The sequence below is a fragment of the Chelonoidis abingdonii genome, chromosome 7 (genome assembly GCF_003597395.2).
Source record: "Chelonoidis abingdonii isolate Lonesome George chromosome 7, CheloAbing_2.0, whole genome shotgun sequence".
Lineage (NCBI taxonomy): Eukaryota > Metazoa > Chordata > Testudines > Testudinidae > Chelonoidis > Chelonoidis abingdonii.
The window spans coordinates 73,677,867-73,696,215 of record NC_133775.1 but is presented as its reverse complement, the minus strand read 5'-3'; the positions used below and the strand labels follow the sequence as shown (position 1 = coordinate 73,696,215).

The window sequence follows — 18,349 nt, the reverse complement described above, 5'->3', positions numbered from 1 at the left end:
ACTTCGGTTCCGTTCCGCTCTGCTCCCTGCGCGGGGCATTGTGGGAAGTAGAGGGTCCAGGTCGTTCCTGTGGTGGTGTCGGTTGTGCGGGGAAGATGCCGGAGCGAGACAGTGAGTGATGGGCCCGAGAGGGGGAGGGGCACTGTCCGGCTCCGCCCTCCCCTCTTGGGGTGGCCCCCGGCGGTCTGTGGAGTGCAGGGTCCCCTCCCTGCCCCAGCGCGGCCCCCGAGCTCTCGCCCCTCCAGGGAAGTCGCTCAGAGGCTGTTCAAAACTAGTTACCCGCGGTGCTGCCGGGCCGGCGGTGGAGCCGCCTGCGAGCGCCCAGCTATGGGGGGAGCGTGTGTGTGTGTTGGGGGTCGCCGTCCGGATGCTGCAGGGTGTTTGCGTTGGGTAGGCGCTGACACAGCTCTTCCCCACTTCTCGCAGGGCCTCGCGAAACTGTTTTGCATCCTGAGCACAACCATTAGGTCGATCTAATCCCTAGTGTAGCCACAGCTAGGGTGATGGAAGGAGTCATCCTTCGACATAGCTACCACCTCTGGAGAGAAGGAATAACTATGTCAGTGGAGATACCCCTTCCATCCATGTAGGAAGTGTCTACCCTACAGCAGCACAACTGTACAGTGCTGCTGTAGCAGCTTTAGTATAGATACTGTCACAGTTAAGGAGATGATAGACAATGGCAAATGCTTCTCCTGTGTTTATTTCCTGTTGGGCTAGCTGAAGGACCACAGAATCTTCACTTCAAAATAGGGCTGGCTTTCCTTTGGTGTTTTTTTTAGGTGCTGGGTAAAAGTCAACATTCTGGGTATTTCCCCCATAATCCAAGAATTTTACTCCTTCACTGGGCCTTTGTGGCTTTGTTGTTTAACATCATTTCTCTCCATTGCCTTGTGAGAGATGATGCTATTTATCAGTGAGGGATGCTCCTTTTGTAGTTCTGACTTCTCTAATGTAACCATCTGTGAGACAAATAACATTCCTGTATACAAGTGCCTTCCCACCTCAAAGTGACTGAGAGTGATTTCAGAGCATTAGTATTCCAGCTCCTCTTAAACTGATGCCAGGTTATAAGGATCAAAGGGTCTTAACAGAGCACTGTTCAGTAACTGACTAGGCTAAGTTTTCAGGGGGCTAGCCACTAGTCTGTATCAGTAAAAACAATGAGGAGTCCTTATGGCACCCTAAAGACTAACATATTTATTTGGGCATAAGCTTTCATGGCCTATAAACCACTTCATCAGATGACTAGGCTAAAAGTGTCAGTTGTGTATTGATGTGCTCTGTGAAGGGAGGAGCTGTCACACAGGTATTTTATTGGGAGGAGTGTGTGTGTTTTTCTGTTCACTGCTCACTCAAATCTGATTTTGAGTCGTCTGTTGTCTAAGATGCAGGGGCTGGTATAGGTTTGGGCTTGGCAGCACAGCATACAGATAGAAGTATCTAACTAGCTCTCTTTTTCCTTCTCCAAGGTGAACCGTTCTCCAATCCTCTGGCCCCAGATGGCCATGAGGTGGATGATTCCCACTCCTTCAATCAGTGAGTATAAAAGCTTTTGCTCTCTGTTTCCTTCAAATGGAAAGGTAGTGGGCACAATATGGTGTACTGTGGGGAGGAAAGATTTAGATATTGTTTCTGTGCTGCAGTCAATCTCTTGGCACCAGTTAATAGATTTCAATGCCAGAAAGGGACCGTTATGCTCATCTAGTGTGACATGCTGCATAATGCAGATAATAGATTTCTCCAGTGTGCCCAAGCCCAATCACTTGTAGCTGAACTAGGACATATCTTTTAGAAAGACATTTAATCTTGATTTAAAACTCCAGGTGATGGAGAACGTACCATGTCCCTGGGTAAGTTATCCTCACTGTTTAAAAATGTGCATCTTATTTCCAGTTTGAACGTTATGAAACTCGGGTGAATATGGGCAATCCAGTGCAGACTGCAGTGTCACAATGTGGCCAAGCACATGCAGGGAAAAATAAAGACAAAACTGCTCTCAGCAGGAGTGTGTGATGGGCTTGTTATCATTGTTACAATGAAACATGATTCTTCCGCCTCCTAGGTCCAAGCTGACCAATGAAGACTTCCGAAAGCTTCTTATGACCCCGCGGGCTGCGCCAACATCCGCGCCCCCCTCCAAATCTCGCCATCATGAGTAAGTAGATTTCATTAATATTTCATTGCTCTTTGACCGAATGTGAACTCATCTGTCTCAATCAGCTATTGTACATCTTACTGTCTCTCCCCAGCACTCCAGTACTGACTGACTAACTTGCTCTGTATGTTGTATATGCATTGCGGGAAACTAGTAAAATCAGGAACACCATGAGTGAGAGCATGGATGCAATAGACTTATTAAAACATGCATGGGAACCCCAAGGTTTGTCTTTGGTTCTCATGTTGAGCCCTTTCACTTTCTCCCTCCCTGTTGATACAACTGAATTAGGTGTCCTTTCGGGCAGAAATATAACTACCTGCTCCAAATATACCTAGCTTTGGACATCTAAGTTTTAGACCTCTCAAGCCCAGGTCCCTGTGTGACTGTCGCCTCTAGTCCCTCCTGCTACTGATTTGTGGGTGTCTGCCATTTGTGATGACTGTGTTTTTTCTCTTCTCTCCAGGATGCCCCGGGAGTACAACGAAGATGAAGATCCAGCTGCTCGGAGGCGGAAGAAGAAGAGGTAAATAGGGAATGTGCTGTAGCAGAAGCCACCTTCACCTGTCAGCCAGCTACTGCCCTTTGTTTAGAATGCAGAAAGGGACCCTAAGTGGCCTGGAATATCCGTGGGCTCTGGACTAATGGCAAAGGAACCAAATGATGTTAGAAACACTCTGATAGGGAAGTTGTCAATTTTCACAAGCAACAAAGTGATTGCACCAGGGGAGCAGTAGGATAGTGCCACAGATTGCTTAGCTTGCCCTTAGGAGGATGTTAGGGGAGAGCACCTAACATGGCTGCCCTCTGTGTGGGTGAGTTAGGACAATATGGGGGTGTAAAGGTGCACAGCCGGGGCTTGACCCTCCCTGGGGAGGAGGGGAGCCATACCGGCCTCGACACATGTCGTCTGAGGCAGCCTCTGTCTTCAGGGGTGAGCGCCGCTGCACAGTCGCTTGGGCTCCGGCCTTCTGCTGTAGGTCGGGGCAATGAATACGAAATTATAGAGGCTCAGGTCCTCGGGGCTCAGGGTTGAGCAGTCAATAGTTCAGACAGCTCGGGTCCTTTGGGCAGGACCGAGCAGTGACACAGTTAAAGGGGGCCCAGCCCTTGGTTTGGGCGGGGCACCAAACACACAGTTACAATAGCTCAGACCGTTGTGGCTCAGGGTTGAGCAGTCACCACTAGACTTGATGGCATCCTTAGGCCGGGAAGAGAGGGATTCTGCCACCCGGGTACGGGTGGCCGGGGGAACACAGGCCCACCCACTCCACTGTGTTCCAGCCCGGGGCCCTAGTAGCGGCTATCACCGCTGACGGTCAGTGGGGTTCCTGGCCGCAACGCACTGACATGGGTTCCGGCATACCTGCAGTCTGACTGGAGTCAGCTGCCCCTGGGCTACTTCCAATCTCCCCCTCTGGGCCTACCTGACCTGGGGCGTCAGTCCCCGGGAAGTCTAGTAGCATGGGCTCCTCCCGGCCAGGGCTGGGCGGTAGGTCCGGCAGTACCTCTGGGAAGTCTGGCCAGGCCTGGTCCGAGGATTCCTCGGGGTAGTAGCAGGGACGGGGCGGCTCTGGCAGCTCCTCGTCGTAGCGGGCGCGGGGAAGCTCTGGCAGGTCCTCGTCGTAGCGGACGCGGGGAAGCTCCGGCCAGTCAGGGCAACGGCCCTGGGCCTCAGCAGCTTCCCAGTCACGAGCACCCTCTGGCAGGTCCGCTCCAGACAGGGACAGTGGCTGGGCTCCAGCTGAGAGCAGAGGGCCGGCTTTTATACTTCCGGGTCACCTCCTGACCCTCTGAGGGGCGGGCTCACTGCTCAGTGGCCCCGCCCCCTTAGGTGTCTGACGGGGCTCGACCCTCCCTGGGGAGGAGGGGAGCCACACTGCCTCGTTACAGGGGGTATTCGCCCCATTCAGCATTTTCTTTCAAGTATTGAACTCATTATGGTGCATTTACACCGTTTGACTGTGTGCAGAGTGGGTTCTTCACTTTTAAAGCTACTTTGTTCCTCAGCAATATCTTGCTATTATAATGTTATTTTGTTTACCATTTTCCATACAAACTGTATGTAGAGGTAAAAATACAAACAAATGCTGTAGAGATAAAAATATGAAAAGTGGTAAGTGAGGAAGAAAAGTTGTTTTGTCTTCCACGGAGATGTGAGGACATAGAACTGTTGGAGCTGAGAATTACAGGAAGACTGTCCTGGACAAGTGTTGCTGCTGAGGGGAAAACTATTGCACCCTACAGTGAAGAGATTCTGGAAAGGGACAGATGAGGCCAGTGCCCGATGAGCAGAAAAAGTGAAAAGGGCAGTAGAGAGAGACAAGGTCTAGGAGAGTCTGCAGCAAGCCCATTAGGGGTTTTTAAATCAAGCATCTTCAAATGCATTGGGAGCCACTGGAGGTGTCTTTGGATGAGGTTCCATGGCTGAAGGAAGGCACCAGTATTTTCTACGTGCTGGAGTCTGGAAAGTTGGGACTTTAGGGGACCACGGAGAAGGGAGCTGTGCCAGATGAGGCAGAGCAGCTAAAAGCATGGCTGAGAATTGAGGCGGAGGTGGAGTGGAAGCAGTGGCCCACACAGGGCAGTGCTGTGGGAATGGGATCAGACTGGTGGTGTCGCCTGGTCAGTATTTTATAAACACAATCCAGTAGCTCAATCGCTTCTCCCTTTCTCTGCCCCCAGCTATTATGCGAAGTTGCGGCAGCAGGAGATTGAACGAGAGAGGGAGCTGGCTGAGAAATACAGGGATCGAGCCAAGGAGAGAAGAGACGGAGTCAACAAAGACTATGAGGAAACGGAGCTTATTAGCACGACTGCCAACTACAGGGCAGTGGGACCCACTGCAGAAGCGTAAGTTAGCCTGTATCCAGGCATTGTCAGGAAGCTCCAGCCCAGAGCAGAGCTTGTGTAACATGCTCCCTTCTTATTGCACAGGGATAAGTCAGCAGCTGAGAAGAGGCGACAGCTGATCCAGGAATCCAAGTTTTTGGGTGGTGACATGGAGCACACTCACTTGGTGAAGGGTCTGGATTTTGCACTGCTGCAGAAAGTGAGTGCAGATAATACATCAATAGGTTTTCCTTCTGAGTAGCAGTGTACTTTTCTCCGAGCTAAGCCATTGACTTCCACCCAGAACCGTCCCTTCGATACAGCAAATTGGGGCGAATGCCCCATGCTTTGGGGATTCCCCACTGGAGGGGAGGCAGGCAAGTGGGGTGAGGAGGCGAATAGGGTGAGGGGCAGGTGGGCACGGGGGGTGGGGTGAGGCAAGGAGGAGCCCTCCTATCAGAACCTCCTTCTGCCCCTGCACCTCTTGCCTGCCAGTGGGCTCTGCCAGTCAGCGCCTCCCACTCCCTCCCGGCGCCTACCGCCTGCTGCAGGTCAGATGTTTTGCAGCATCAGGAGGTGCTGGGGGAGAGAAGTGAGAGGACAGCGTGCTTGGGGGAGGAGGCAGAACTGGGCGGGGACGAGATGGGGCAGAAAGGAGTGAGAATGGGAAGAGGCGGGGTGAGGGTGGAGCCTTGAGGGAAGGGGTGGAGTGGGGGCAGAGCTGGGGGTGAGCACCCCCGGGAGACAGTCGCTGAGTTTCTAATGTCCCGGACCCCACACCCTCCTAGGGACAGCCCTGTCTCCACCCCTCAGTGCAGTAAACAAATATTACCCCTAGTTTACATGGGGAGACCAAGTCACAAACTACTCAAGTCTACATAATGATGCAGTGGCTGAACCAGGACTAGAACCCAGGAGTTCTCTCTCGCGATCCCTTGCTCCCGTCTAGCTAGTAGAGCACACAGGGAAATAGCACGGTCAGGTTCTACTCTGCATCTGTTCAGCCAGTTTTTTGGTTGGAGTCATCCTGCATGAGGCTGGGGCAGAGCACTGGCTGGTCCACTGAAGGTATTGGAGCTCAGGGAGAAGGGCTGGATGCCACTCTTCTGGTTACAATGAGCCAGGGGCTAGCATTTTGACAGCGTTTTCCCTTTCCGTCTGTCTTGTTGTTCTGATCAGGTGCGTGCTGAGATTGCCAGCAAAGAGAAGGAAGAGGAGGAACTGATGGAGAAACCCCAGAAGGAAACCAAGTGAGTGTGAGAAGGCTGAACCCTCCTTTGAGCACAGTGTAGCCAGCTCCGCAGGGGCTGGAGCAGGAATGGAAATGGCCATTCTTCTAATACTTTGTTTTCTTTTCAGAAAAGATGAAGATCCTGAAAATAAAATAGAATTCAAGACTCGTTTGGGTATGAATGTGTCCATGTGGCCACTTGGGTGTATTACGCGGGTTGTGCAGAGAATAGGAAGGGGCTTGGTGCATGGCTGAGGATCATGCCCTGGGTTTGGTGGTGAGGAAGCCTAGCAAATTGATTGGGGAGTTGTGGAGGACTCAGTGGATTGGTGAGGAGCTGGCAGATCGGTTGGGGCTCTCAGGAGAGAGGGTGTGAATGAGATTCTGCAGCCTCTGAGCACAGGGGTAGTTTAGCTCTTGCAGTCAATAGACGTTTGGGTATTTTGGTTTCCTCTTCTCCTGAGCCACTTTGTTTTACACTTCTCTCTCTTCCCCAGGTCGGAATATTTACCGCATACTGTTCAAGACAAAGGCATATGAGCGGAACGAGCTGTACCTGCCGGGGCGGATGGCCTACGTAGTGGATCTGGATGACGAGTACGCAGACACAGATATCCCAACCACCCTGATCCGGAGCAAAGCTGACTGCCCCACCATGGAGGTAACTGCCTATGCCGTCCTGGTCTTCTTACTGCACTGTCTGACAGCACTGGCTCTAGCTCGGCAGGGGCATAGCTGGTCAGAGTCCTGCCTCATGGAGGGGCTGCAATTCTCAAGAGTTCTCTTTCTGGAGAATCATTCCTTCTCTCGGCGCTTTCTCTTCCAGGCACAGACCACACTAACCACAAACGACATTGTCATCAGCAAGCTGACTCAGATCCTCTCCTACCTGAGGCAGGGGACCCGCAACAAGAAGCTCAAGAAGAAGGACAAAGGTAGCCCTGAGGGGAGGAAACATCAAGGAGACAGTGTCTGGCAGAAGCAGGAAGGGGTCTTAGGAACTGGCTGCACAGATAGAGCCAGTGTGGGGAATATGCAGGGCAGAGCACAGACCGGGTGGGTATTGGAGGGGGCTGAGATGGTCAGCGGAGCCCCTTCTCTGGTGGGATACAGTGTCGTAGCCAGAAAAGTTACTGGCTGGGTTTTGGTCAGCCACAAACAGGGCTTGATCTCAGCGAAATTACAAAGGAGTGAAGGGAGCTGTGTGTATCGTAGCAGGGCTGGATTTCCATCGTCTTGTGGGGTGGAATCGGGGTGGGGCTCCTGTGGCCCATGAGGGGATGGATTTGGGAGGACAGTTCTTAGGAATGAAGTGATGGATTCTGGCTAGTCTAAAAGTGCAGGCTCTAAATGGGGGTTGCACTGTGCCTTTCTTGGTTTCATCTCCTTTCAGGCTGAAGAGAAACTGGTTATTTCCCATCCCCAGCTATGCAAGGGGGAAGGGAAAGCTGTCTGGAGGCAGCTCTGCCTACAGAGGACTGTATAGATAGCCGGGGTCCTGCTGGAGGCTAGTATGGGAGGCTCTAGGAGCATCTTGGAGCCCTGCTCAGAAGCTCTGTGGTGATTCCACGAGCCCCTCTTATGTGCACTTCAGTTGGTTGGGCAGGGCACGGGACGCAGAAAAAGCAGGACAGAAGTATGCTGACTTCACTGACTGCTGCCTTCTGCCTGCAGGAAAGCTGGATGAGAAGAAACCCCCTGAGGCTGATATGAAGTAAGTAACTTCCTCTGGGATGAGGGACTGTCCTCTGGGCTTTCTCTTGACTGCTCACACTAAGGGATTTGGGAATCAGGAAGTTGCCTGGTGCTTCTAGGGATAGCTGTTGGGTCCGTTTGGGGAATTAGGGGGAGCCTAGGGGCTCTGTTTGGCCCATTACTTCTTTACACCGGGCTTTAGAATGGAGATTCTCCCCCCCAGCCCCCTATTCCCTTTAGGGAGAGAGATGAAGAGGCCCAGACAAGGGAGAGGAGATGTTTTTGGTTGAAATTTGAAATGACTGGAGCATCTGAACCTCCCTGGGGCACAAAGGGGGGCCAGTACAGACAGCAGGAGCTGCAGAGCAAAAGGCTCTTGTTTTCAGTGGAAAAAAAATGTGTGCTAGATGAGCATAGGGATGCTGCTGGCTGAGACTTCTTCGATGCTGTAGTCTTCTCTGGATTCATGCTGCTTGTTACTGGTTAGCCTCCAGCTCTGAGGGGCTGATCTGTTTGCCTTTGCCGAGACACCAGTGGTAACTGTAACGTCCATTTCACCTGCAGTATCTTTGAAGATATTGGTGACTATGTGCCATCCGCGGCGAAGGTGCCACGGGAGAAGGAGCGAGAGAGGTACCGGGAACGGGAGCGAGACCGGGAGAGGGAGAGAGACCGGGAGAGGGAGCGAGAGAGAGAGAGAGAGCGGGAACGGGAGCGAGAGAGAGAGCGGGAACGGGAAGAGGAGAAGAAGAGACACAGCTACTTTGAGAAACCCAAAGCTGATGACGAGGTGAGTTAAAGAAGGTCCCCTCAAATGGGCTAGGGTTATCACGGAGCAGAGGGGATTTTATACTCCGCGTCTCTGTTCCAAAGCGGGGATATGGCATAGGAGAGTCATAGCAACACCTGCATCTTCTGCTGGCTCCTCATGCTGCAATGAGAATACACCCTCCCAGGAGAAAAGGGAGCCCTGGGTATTCTGCTCTCCATCTCCCCATGCCGAGCGGGAACAGATCCAGCGTCTTGTCCAGAATCTGTTCTGTGATGAGACTTCCTGAGGGAGGGGTGGGGTATGTTAGCTCCAGGTCAGTAGTAAGGCTTTTTCAGAGTTATAGTAGTGTGTGGGCTGGATTCTGACCTGCGATGCACTGTGGGAAATCCATACTGACTGCACTCTGGTCAGTCCCGGTGGATCTGAGTTCAGAATCAGACCCTGCAGCTTTGAATTGCCCCAGCGCCTAGGAGGAGGTTGCCTGCTCTTTGGGGCAGGAATGTGGCTGGGTCATCTAGTGCTGTCATAAACAGATAGCTGAGGGTTAATGTTTCTTTCACCTGTAAAGGGTTAACAAAGGGAACCAAACACCTGACAAGAGGACCAATCAGGAAACCGGATTTTTCAAAGCTTAAGGGAGGGAATTTGTGGGTGTTTCTTGGTCTTGGGTCTTTGTCTGTTCTGTGCTCTCTCAGCTATGAGAGGATCTATTTCCAGTCCTTCTAATCTTCTGTTTCCCAGTTGTAAGTACAAAGGTAGCAAAAGTATAGTCTTTTAAATTGTTTTGCTGTATTTGCATCTTTGTATCTGGCTGGTGGAGTCTTTATGTGTATTTGGCTATAAGTACTTTAAATTGTATTGTTTTTGGATAAGGCTGTTTATCCCTTTTCTATTGTTTATTCATTTTCTATAAGTTGAAAACCCTGTATCTTACCATCTAGATTACAGAGAACTGTTATTCTATTCTTTCTTTTTTTTTTTATTAAAAGTTTTGCTTTTTAAGACCTGTTGATTTTTTTTTTCTAGTTGACCCACCAGGAAATTGGTGGGAGAAAGGAAAGACGGGGGGAGGGAGAAACTGCTCTCTGTGTTTAACTCTCCTAGTGTCCCAGGGCGGGAAGAAGCTACGGGGGAAGAGAGATAGAATCTTTTCTGTTTCCTTGTCTTTGGGTTTGTCTCTTTGTGGAAGAGAGGAGACATGCTTCTTGGTATTGTGATGTAAAGAGGTTGCATCAGTAACTCTCAGGTTAGCCCAGAGAGGAAATTCTGGGTGGGAGAGAGAGGGGGAAGGGAAGTGGGTTATTTCCCTTTGTTGTAGACTCAGGGCATCTGAGTCTTGGGGGTTCCCCAGGGAAGGGTTTGGGGAGAGCAGAGTGAGCCAAAACACTGGAATTTTTGGATGGTGGCAGCGATATCAGATCTAAGCTGGTAATTAAGCTTAGAGGGTTTCATGCAGGCACCCAGATTTCTGGAGGCTAAGGTCCAGATTTGGGAAAGATGCTTATGATAAGTGCCCTACAAGCTCACAGTGGGATCGGAGTGCTAATTGGAGGGGGATGTTACAGCTGCTGCACCTGTAGCTTTTTGCCTTTTGGTGTGTGACCATCCTCCGAAGTCTCCAGAGTGATCTCTGATGTGGGCAGAGTCTTGCTGATCAGCTGATTGATGGGAAGGCTGGACACCTCTATTCTCCTTCAGTTGCCTTGGAAAACAGGACTGAAAGGAGCTTTTTACTCTGTCACACACTGAAGGCCCAATCCTGCATTCCTTGTGCCGCTTGGGAACAGGATTGGGCCCTCAGACCCAGGGTTCAGGAGCACTGTCATTTTCAGTTGTTTTCTGGCCCAACATAGTAACATTCTCTTCTTTCCTTCCCTTTTCAGCCCCTGGATATTGACAAAGGTGAGTTGCTGTGTTTTGTGTGGCATGAAGCAGATGGGACTGAATTCCAGCCTGTAGCAGAGACCTCCTAACCCTACTGGCTGCATGGCGAGCAGAGCTCCTGGCACTGCCAGTCCAGCCCAATAGGGTTCTGCTTTAGCTCTTGAAGCCTCTAACGTTGCTATAAAATAGTGGGGGCCTATCTGGCTCCAGGGGATTGGAAATGGGATAAAGAGCCATTCATCCTAGGGCACTGGTGTGCATCCATTTGGAGCTGGCAGTGCCTGAAATTCATTCCCACTGGGGCATGGCTGGCCAGGTGGGTCTCAGTTTTAGCCCCTGGTTGAACAGAGGCCCCATCCCACTGGCACTAGTCTGCAGGTCTCAGCAGGAAGGCCAGGGACTCAATGGGCCCTGCCTGGACTGAACTTTACCCTACAGGCTGCTAATCTGGGTCGGGTTTCTTTCCTCCTTTGTGGATCTCCTCGTCCCCAGGCCCTGTCCCTGGTGGATGATCTCTGGGTCATGCACTTTATTCCATTAGCTACCAGAAGGGGGCAGTGCCTCTCCCAGATGCTGTTGAGAAGCGGCTTTGATCATGGTGACAATATGGGGGTTATGTCTTGCTCTCATGTGAGAGGTCTCCAGCCAGCCCTGTGTATGTTGCAGATGGGGAGCTGTACCCCAGCTTGGTGTCCTGGTTAGGATGGAGTCTAACAGCTTTTCTCTTGCGCCCAGGGCCAGGCTCAGCCAAGGAGCTGATTAAATCCATCAATGAGAAGTTTGCTGGAGCAGCTGGCTGGGAGGGAGCAGAATCATATCCTTTATGCTCACACATCAACCACCCTGCCTCTGGGCTTCTCTCGCTGGCAGCCTGCTGGTGTGCCTGGGCATCTGTGCTGCAGGAGGGCTCCTCTTCCCCCAGCATGTCTCTCCTTCTGCAGGGGTTGTCTCTCTCACACAGGCACTTTGCTGTTGGGAGAGGAGAGCTGGGTGGGAAAAGCCACCTGAACACTGTGTCCCTTGTGGTATGTTGTGTCCAAACCACGAGCCATTGCCTGGTGCATCCCACCAGAGAAGGGGCTCCGGTGACCATCTCAGCCCCCTCCATTTCCCACCCGGTCTGTGCCTTGCCCTGCATATTCCCCACACTGGCTCCATCTGTGCCACCAGTTCCTATGCCCCCTCCCTGCTTCTGTCAGACACTGTCTCCTTGCTGCATTTTCTTTAACATATGACACATTAAAGAAGCCTGAAGATAAGAAGCAGTTGGGCGATTTCTTCGGGATGTCGAACAGCTACGCTGAGTGCTACCCTGCCACGTAAGGGCTCTCCGCTCACTGGGGGAAGAGGGTCACTGTGCAGCTGCTTCCCAGGCAGCTGGGGGTTTTGGTCAGAGGTGAGGAGCCCAGACAGGCACTTGCCTGGCCCTGCTTGGAGAGCACCCTGCAGGCTGGCTGTGAGCGCTCAGCTTGCTGGAGGGAGCAGATGCTGTCATCTGGCCCAGGGAGCTGTCCAGCTAGAGTTAGTCAGATGTATATAGAGTCCTGCATTGCCAGAACAGAGAGTACTTGAGTACCTTTGGTCGAACTGCGTGTGCTGCAGGGTCTCAGCGAGTGCCCCAGCTGACTCTCCCCCTCCCCTTTCAGCATGGATGACATGGCTGTGGACAGTGATGAAGAGGTGGACTACAGCAAAATGGATCAGGTATTCCTGGCTAGCTCATGAGGCTGATGTAAAAGAGAGGCTCCAAAGAGCCATGGGACAGAATCTGTGCAGGGTTGGTCTGGACATGGACTCCTGGCTCCACAGTATAAATGTTTCTCAGATAGATGAAAGTGCTTGTTTTCTCTGCCCTGCAGCTGGATCTTTCTGACCTGTTTGCTATGGGGGAGAGGAGGGTGAAAATTACCTGCCATCTGGTGCTCAGTGAATGACTAGGGGAGGGATTCTAGCTGGATTGTGGCTGCTTGGCTCCCTGGCCCTTCACTCCTCTTAGCTTTGCTCACTGGCCAACACTGGAGCCAGGCCTTTGCATCCTGTCTGCCTTCAGGACTTCCTGTTTCAAAGGAGGTGGGTGAGCAGGGGCTAGCTAGCAAGGAAAGATAAATTAGAGAATCCATCTAAAGACTTGCCTTTCTGCTGCCTCTGAGAGCTGGGGGGAGGAAAACCCCATGGATGCAGTGACTGGCATCTCGTACCAGCTCTCTAGTTCTGGGCACACTCATGGAAGCGTCTCCCATGTGGAGATATGACCTTCTCAGAGATGGTATCCAGGAGCTCCCAGAACTACGCGTCCCCACAAAATGGGGGAGATCAGACTGCTCTCTGCTCAAGCCTGGCTTGGTTTGGAATAAGATCCGCAAGGGTGTTCGTCTCCCCGGGCCTGCGATCTGCATGGGGAGTATCAGCCAGCTTCCTTTGATGAGCACCTAAGCCCCTTTCTCCTGCTGCAGGGTAACAAGAAGGGACCTCTGGGCCGCTGGGACTTTGACACACAGGAGGAGTACAGCGAGTACATGAACAACAAAGAGGCTCTGCCCAAGTAAGTCTGGTGCTCCCCCAGAAGTTGGGTGGAGTGGAAGGGACCCCACCAGGATGGAGAGAGCAGAGTGGGTGATGGGGCACAGCCGCTGCCTAGGACCCTTGGAGAGGGTGGTCCCTTGGCAGTAACCCTCAGGGGATTCCTACCTGGCCCAATGGATATGAAACCTAATCTAGCCCAATAATACAGGCAGCCTGGCTGGTCTGCAGCCACCTGCCTAGTTGTCCTCCACACCTGAGCTCCCCTCTGTTCACCTCTTCACCCCAGAGCGGCTTTCCAGTACGGAATCAAGATGTCAGAGGGCCGTAAAACACGCCGTTTCAAGGAGACCAATGACAAGGCCGAGCTGGACCGGCAGTGGAAGAAGATCAGTGCGGTGAGTGTCTGGGGGCAGGACACAGCAGTTTCCCTGCTGGGGGTGCTGTTTGTCTAAGACTTGAACAGTCAGCACCCAGAGGAAGGATCCCTTGGGTTCTGGGATTGGTTGAACTATCTCCGGTGTTGTCCAGGAGAGGGGACCTGACTTCATTCCTCTGGCCTCACCCACTTTCTCTTCCCACCAGTACAAATTGGTTTGGTTGAACAGAATTGTCCCTGAGCTGATCTGGCAGCTCGGAAGCCCTAGCTCCTGCTCCACCCTTAGCAGGCCAAAGAACCTGCAAACCAGCTCCCTACCCTATGGAGCCTTCACCTTTCACTGTGGGTAGGGATAGCCTCCTGCCACAGGATCTCTGGGCAGCTTGTGTTACTCTCATGTTGCAACATGGTCTCTGTGCTTTCTCTGCAGATCATTGAGAAAAGGAAGAAGTTGGAGGCTGATGGGTGAGTGGAATCTCCTCCTCATTAATGTGACTTCGCTGCAGGAGAGAGCTGCAGCGCCCGCACTGGGGCCTTGTCAGCCTTTGTCCTGAGCATAGGGGACAGCAGGACTGGATGGAGGAGGGGCTGAGGCTCTGCGATCCCCAGTCTTCATCATTGAGAGACTACCAACCAGGGAGCCAGCTATTTTATTCTCGTGTCCCGCAGGCCTCTCCCCAGCGCTAGGCTCTGTGTACTGAAGAAATCCATTCCAATTGATAGCATTAAACTCTCCAGTCCTTCCCATCCCTATTCTCCCTTGCAGCTCACTCCCCCTCCACCAGAACTTTCCCAGACGGCTCAGCCCCCACAGCCCTCAGGAGAAAGTTGCCATCATGCACACGTCCTCTGGGACGTGGATCAAGACCCCATCTTTCAATTGTTAATCTGGGCTGGGCTGTCTCCTCCACCCCTAGAGATATGTTCTTAAATGCCCTGAGCACAAGCATACTGAGCCAGCCTAGGAATCTGAGAGGCTCTGAGCTAGCAGGATCAGAAACGGTTATCTCCCCAGATCCTTCTGTGCCGTCACTGCATCTCTAATGCCTCACCCAGCCTGGCATGAAGGGCTCTCTTAGAGGCCGTACTGCTAAGTCCCTCCACTCTTCACATAGCCCCGGGGAGCTCCAAAGAGAAGATGCGTTTGGGCTCAAGTCTGCACCAGGGTTAAACTGAGGGACAGCTTGGGCTCATGGTTCTGATGACAGCCAGCCAGAGCACCCCTCAGTACACTGCTATTCCCTGCATTGCAAGCTCCAGTCCTCCAGCTTGTATTTGTACCAAGCAGGACGCAGTGTCTCTTCAGTAGTGCTGCCTTGCTTTGGAAGGCAGAATGCCTGCCAAATTAAAAAACAGTAAAAGAACTAAGAAGAGCCACTGTGGCTTATCAGCCATGTAAAAGAAGCAGTGAGAGATAAAAGGCATCTTTTTAAAAGTGGAAGTCAAATCCTAGTGAGGTAAATAGAAAGGAGCATAAACACTGCCAAATTAAGTATAAAAATGTAATAAGAAATGCCAAAAAGGAGTTTGAAGAACAGCTAGTTAAAAACTCAAAAGGTAATAACAAAATGTGTTTTAAGTACATCAGAAGCAGGAAGCCTGCTAAACAACCAGTGGGGCCCCTGGATGATCGAGATACAAAAGGAGCGCTTAAAGATAATAAAGTCATTGCGGAAAAACTAAATAATACTTTGCTTCAGTCTTGATGGCTGAGGAGGTTAGGGAGATTCCCAAACCTGAGCCATTCTCTGTAGGTGACAAATCTGAGGAATTGTCACAGATTGAAGTGTCATAGGGAAGGTTTTGGAATTAATTGATAAACTTAACAGTAACAAGTCACCGTGACCAGATGGCATTTACCCAAGAGTTCAGAAAGAACTCAAATGTGAAATTGCGAAACTATTAACTATGCATTGTAACACGTCGTTTAAATCAGCTTCTGTACCCAATGACTGGAAGATAGCTAACGTAACGCTAATATTTAAAAAGGGCAGTAGAGGCGATCCTGGCAATTACAGACCAGTAAATCTAATATTAGTACCAGGCAAATTAGTCAAAACAAAAGAATAAAATTGTCGGACACACAGAAGAACATGACTTTTGCCCAACAAGTTAACATGGTTTCTGTAAAGGAAAATCGTGTCTTACTAATCTATTAGAGTTCTTTGAAGGGGCCAACAAACATGTGGACAAGGGGGATCAAGTGGACATAGTATACTTAGATTTCCAGAAATCCTTTGACAAGGTCCCTCACCAAAGGCTCTTACATAAATTAAATTGTCATGGAATAAGAGGGAAGATCTTTTCATGGGTTGAGACTTGGTTAAAACATAGGGAACAAAGGGTAAGAATAAATGGTAAATTTTCAGAATGGAGAGGGGTAACTAGTGGTGTTCCCCAAGGGTCAGTCCTAGGACCAATCCTATTAAACTTATTCATAAATGATCTGGAGAAAGGGATAAACAGTGAGGTGGCAAAGTTTGGAGATGATATTAAACTGCTCAAGACCAAAGCAGATGGTGAAGAACTTAAGATCTCACAAAACTAAGTGATTGGGCAACAAAATGGTAAATGAAATTTAATGTGGATAAATGTAAAGTAATGCACATTGGGAAAAATAACCCCAGCTATACATATAATATGATGGAGGCTAATTTAGCTACAGCTAATCAGGAAAGAGATCTTGGAGTCCTCGTGGATAGTTCTCTGAAGATGTCCACAAAGTGTGCAGTGGCAATCAAAAAAGCAAACAGGATGTTAGGAATCATTAAAAAAGGGATAGAGAATAAGACAGAATATCTTATTGCCCTTATATAAATTGGTAGTGTGCCCACATCTTGAATACTGCATACAGATTTGGTCTCCTCATCTCGAAAAAGATATATTGGCATTAGAAAAAGTTCAGAAAAGGGCAGCTACAATGATTTAGGGGTTTGGAATGGGTCCCATTTGAGGAGAGATTAAAGAGGCTAGGGCTTTTCAACTTGGAAAAGAGAAGACTAAGGGGGGATAGGATGAGTGGTGTGGAGAAAGTGAATAAAGAAAAGTTATTTACTTGTTCCCATAATATAAGAACTAGGGGCCACCAAATGAACTTAATGGGCAGCAGGTTTAAAACAAAAGGAAGTTCTTCACACACCGCACAGTCATCCTGTGGAACTCCTTGCCTGAGAAGGTTATGAAGGCTAGGACTGTAACAGGGTTTAAAAGAGAACTAGGTAAATTCATGGAGATGAAGTCCATTAATGGCTATTAGCCAGGTTGGGTAAGGAATAATGTCCCCTAGCCTCTGTTTTTCAGAGGGCGGAGATGAATGGCAGGAGAGAGATCACTTGATCATTGCCTCTTAGGTTCACTCCCTCTGGGGCACCTGGCATTGGCCACTGTCAGTAGACAGGATACTGGGGTGGATGGACCTTTGGTCTGACCCAATATGGCCGTTCTTATGGAAGTAGGTGCTTCAGCCTGGGCGTGGGGGGTGCTCTCCCAGACTGGTGCACCTTATGGGAATACATGGGTAGCGTTCATTCTCCATAAGGAAACAGGTTGAGAGGAAGCCTCAGATTAGCGCCCCAGGGCTGCACTGACATGCTGATTGATGTTTGACAGCTGGCTCATGTTTCTCTGGTTTCAGGGTGGAAGTGAAGAGACCAAAGTACTGATGTCCCAGCCAAGTGCCTGTCTCTCATCCTTGGAGCCCCTGGGGCTTTGATTTCTGGACACTTCATTTCTGTTAAAAATTCTGCAGCTCTGATTCCTGTCGCAGGCTCTGGCACAAAGCTGCTCTGCTCTCAGGAAAGAACAGGGCTTGTGGCATAGGAGGGGTACATGTGCACTTTGGTGAAGAGCTGTCCTCTGTCTAGAGGAGCCTGAGGCCCTGGACTGCTGGTGGCTATGCATCTAGACTGTGCCCATTCTTCTAGAGTCTGTGCTGCTGCGTCATGTGATTTGTAATCCTTGTCGATGCAATAAAATTGTGCTAACTCTGTGTGTGTCACTTTGGGCTTGGCCTGTTGGGTTGCAGCTGGAATGGATAGGATGTGCAGAGGCTGCCTGTGGAATGTTTGAAAGGCTTCTGCTTCCTTTTTCTCTCTCCTGTGGACAATCACTGTGCATCACCTCTTTCAAACAGAAGGAGGCAGTGTATGGCTAAAGGGGCTTATCCCCTCCTGGGGGCTGGCTCTTGAGGCAAATGCTGCTTTTGCTATGGTGTCCAAAGAGTCAATGCAGCGGTGACTGTATTTAATCTTAGCCTGGCTGGGCCACTGATGGTCTACTGCTGGGGTAGGCAACCTATGGCATGCGTGCCAAAGGCACCACTGGAACTGATTTTCAGTGGCACACTGCCTGGGTCCTGGCCACTGGTCCAGGGGTCTCCACATTTTAATTTAATTTTAAATGAAGCTTCTTAAACATTTTAAAAACCTTATTTATTTTACATACAATAATAGTTTAGTTATATATTATAGACTTATAGAAAGAGACTTTCTAAAAATGTTAAAATGTATTACTGGCACGTGAAACCTTAATTCAGAGTGAATAAATGAAGACTTGGCACAGCTCTTCTGAAAGGTTGCCGACCCCTGGGCTACAGTTACATTCTGAGCAGTCAGTTGAACCTTTTTCATAGTGTCTGTCACTAGGACAGAGAAAATCCCAGTGCCCTCTGTGTTCAATGGGAGGAAGGGAAATGCTGCCCTTACCGGGTCCCAAAAAGCAGCTGAGCTTCTTGGCAGAGAAGAGAGAGGTCCCAAAAGTTCAGGGACTCCCTAGAAAAGCGAGTTAGAAAAACATGAATGACTCCTGCCAAAAATGGGATCTAGAACCATTCCCTGGGGTGTTTCTCAGCCTTCTGCTGCTATTTTCACTGGGGTCACT

At 50.4% G+C, this 18,349-nt stretch overlaps 1 protein-coding gene across 1 annotated transcript; it reads left to right on the top strand.

Moving 5' to 3' along the window:
* Nucleotides 1-23: 23 nt before the first annotated feature.
* IK (IK cytokine) lies at nt 24-17,459 on the top strand. Its single transcript, XM_032801726.2, has 20 exons — nt 24-111; nt 1,473-1,539; nt 2,066-2,158; nt 2,625-2,684; nt 4,844-5,011; nt 5,096-5,210; nt 6,170-6,240; nt 6,350-6,396; nt 6,719-6,882; nt 7,048-7,156; nt 7,896-7,935; nt 8,481-8,706; nt 10,572-10,590; nt 11,308-11,386; nt 11,811-11,891; nt 12,219-12,276; nt 13,026-13,114; nt 13,382-13,490; nt 13,902-13,936; nt 17,106-17,459. The coding sequence occupies exons 1-20, from the start codon at nt 96-98 to the stop codon at nt 17,131-17,133; spliced, it is 1,674 nt and encodes a 557-aa protein (XP_032657617.1). The 5' UTR covers nt 24-95; the 3' UTR covers nt 17,134-17,459.
* The last annotated feature ends 890 nt before the right edge of the window (nt 17,460-18,349 follow it).

Bases quoted from the DNA above. Each gene is read 5' to 3' on its own strand.
- IK (XM_032801726.2), top strand. The intron at 12,277-13,025 runs GTATTCCTGGCT...CTCCTGCTGCAG, and splicing joins ACTACAGCAAAATGGATCAG to GGTAACAAGAAGGGACCTCT. The intron at 13,937-17,105 runs GTGAGTGGAATC...CTCTGGTTTCAG, and splicing joins AAGAAGTTGGAGGCTGATGG to GGTGGAAGTGAAGAGACCAA.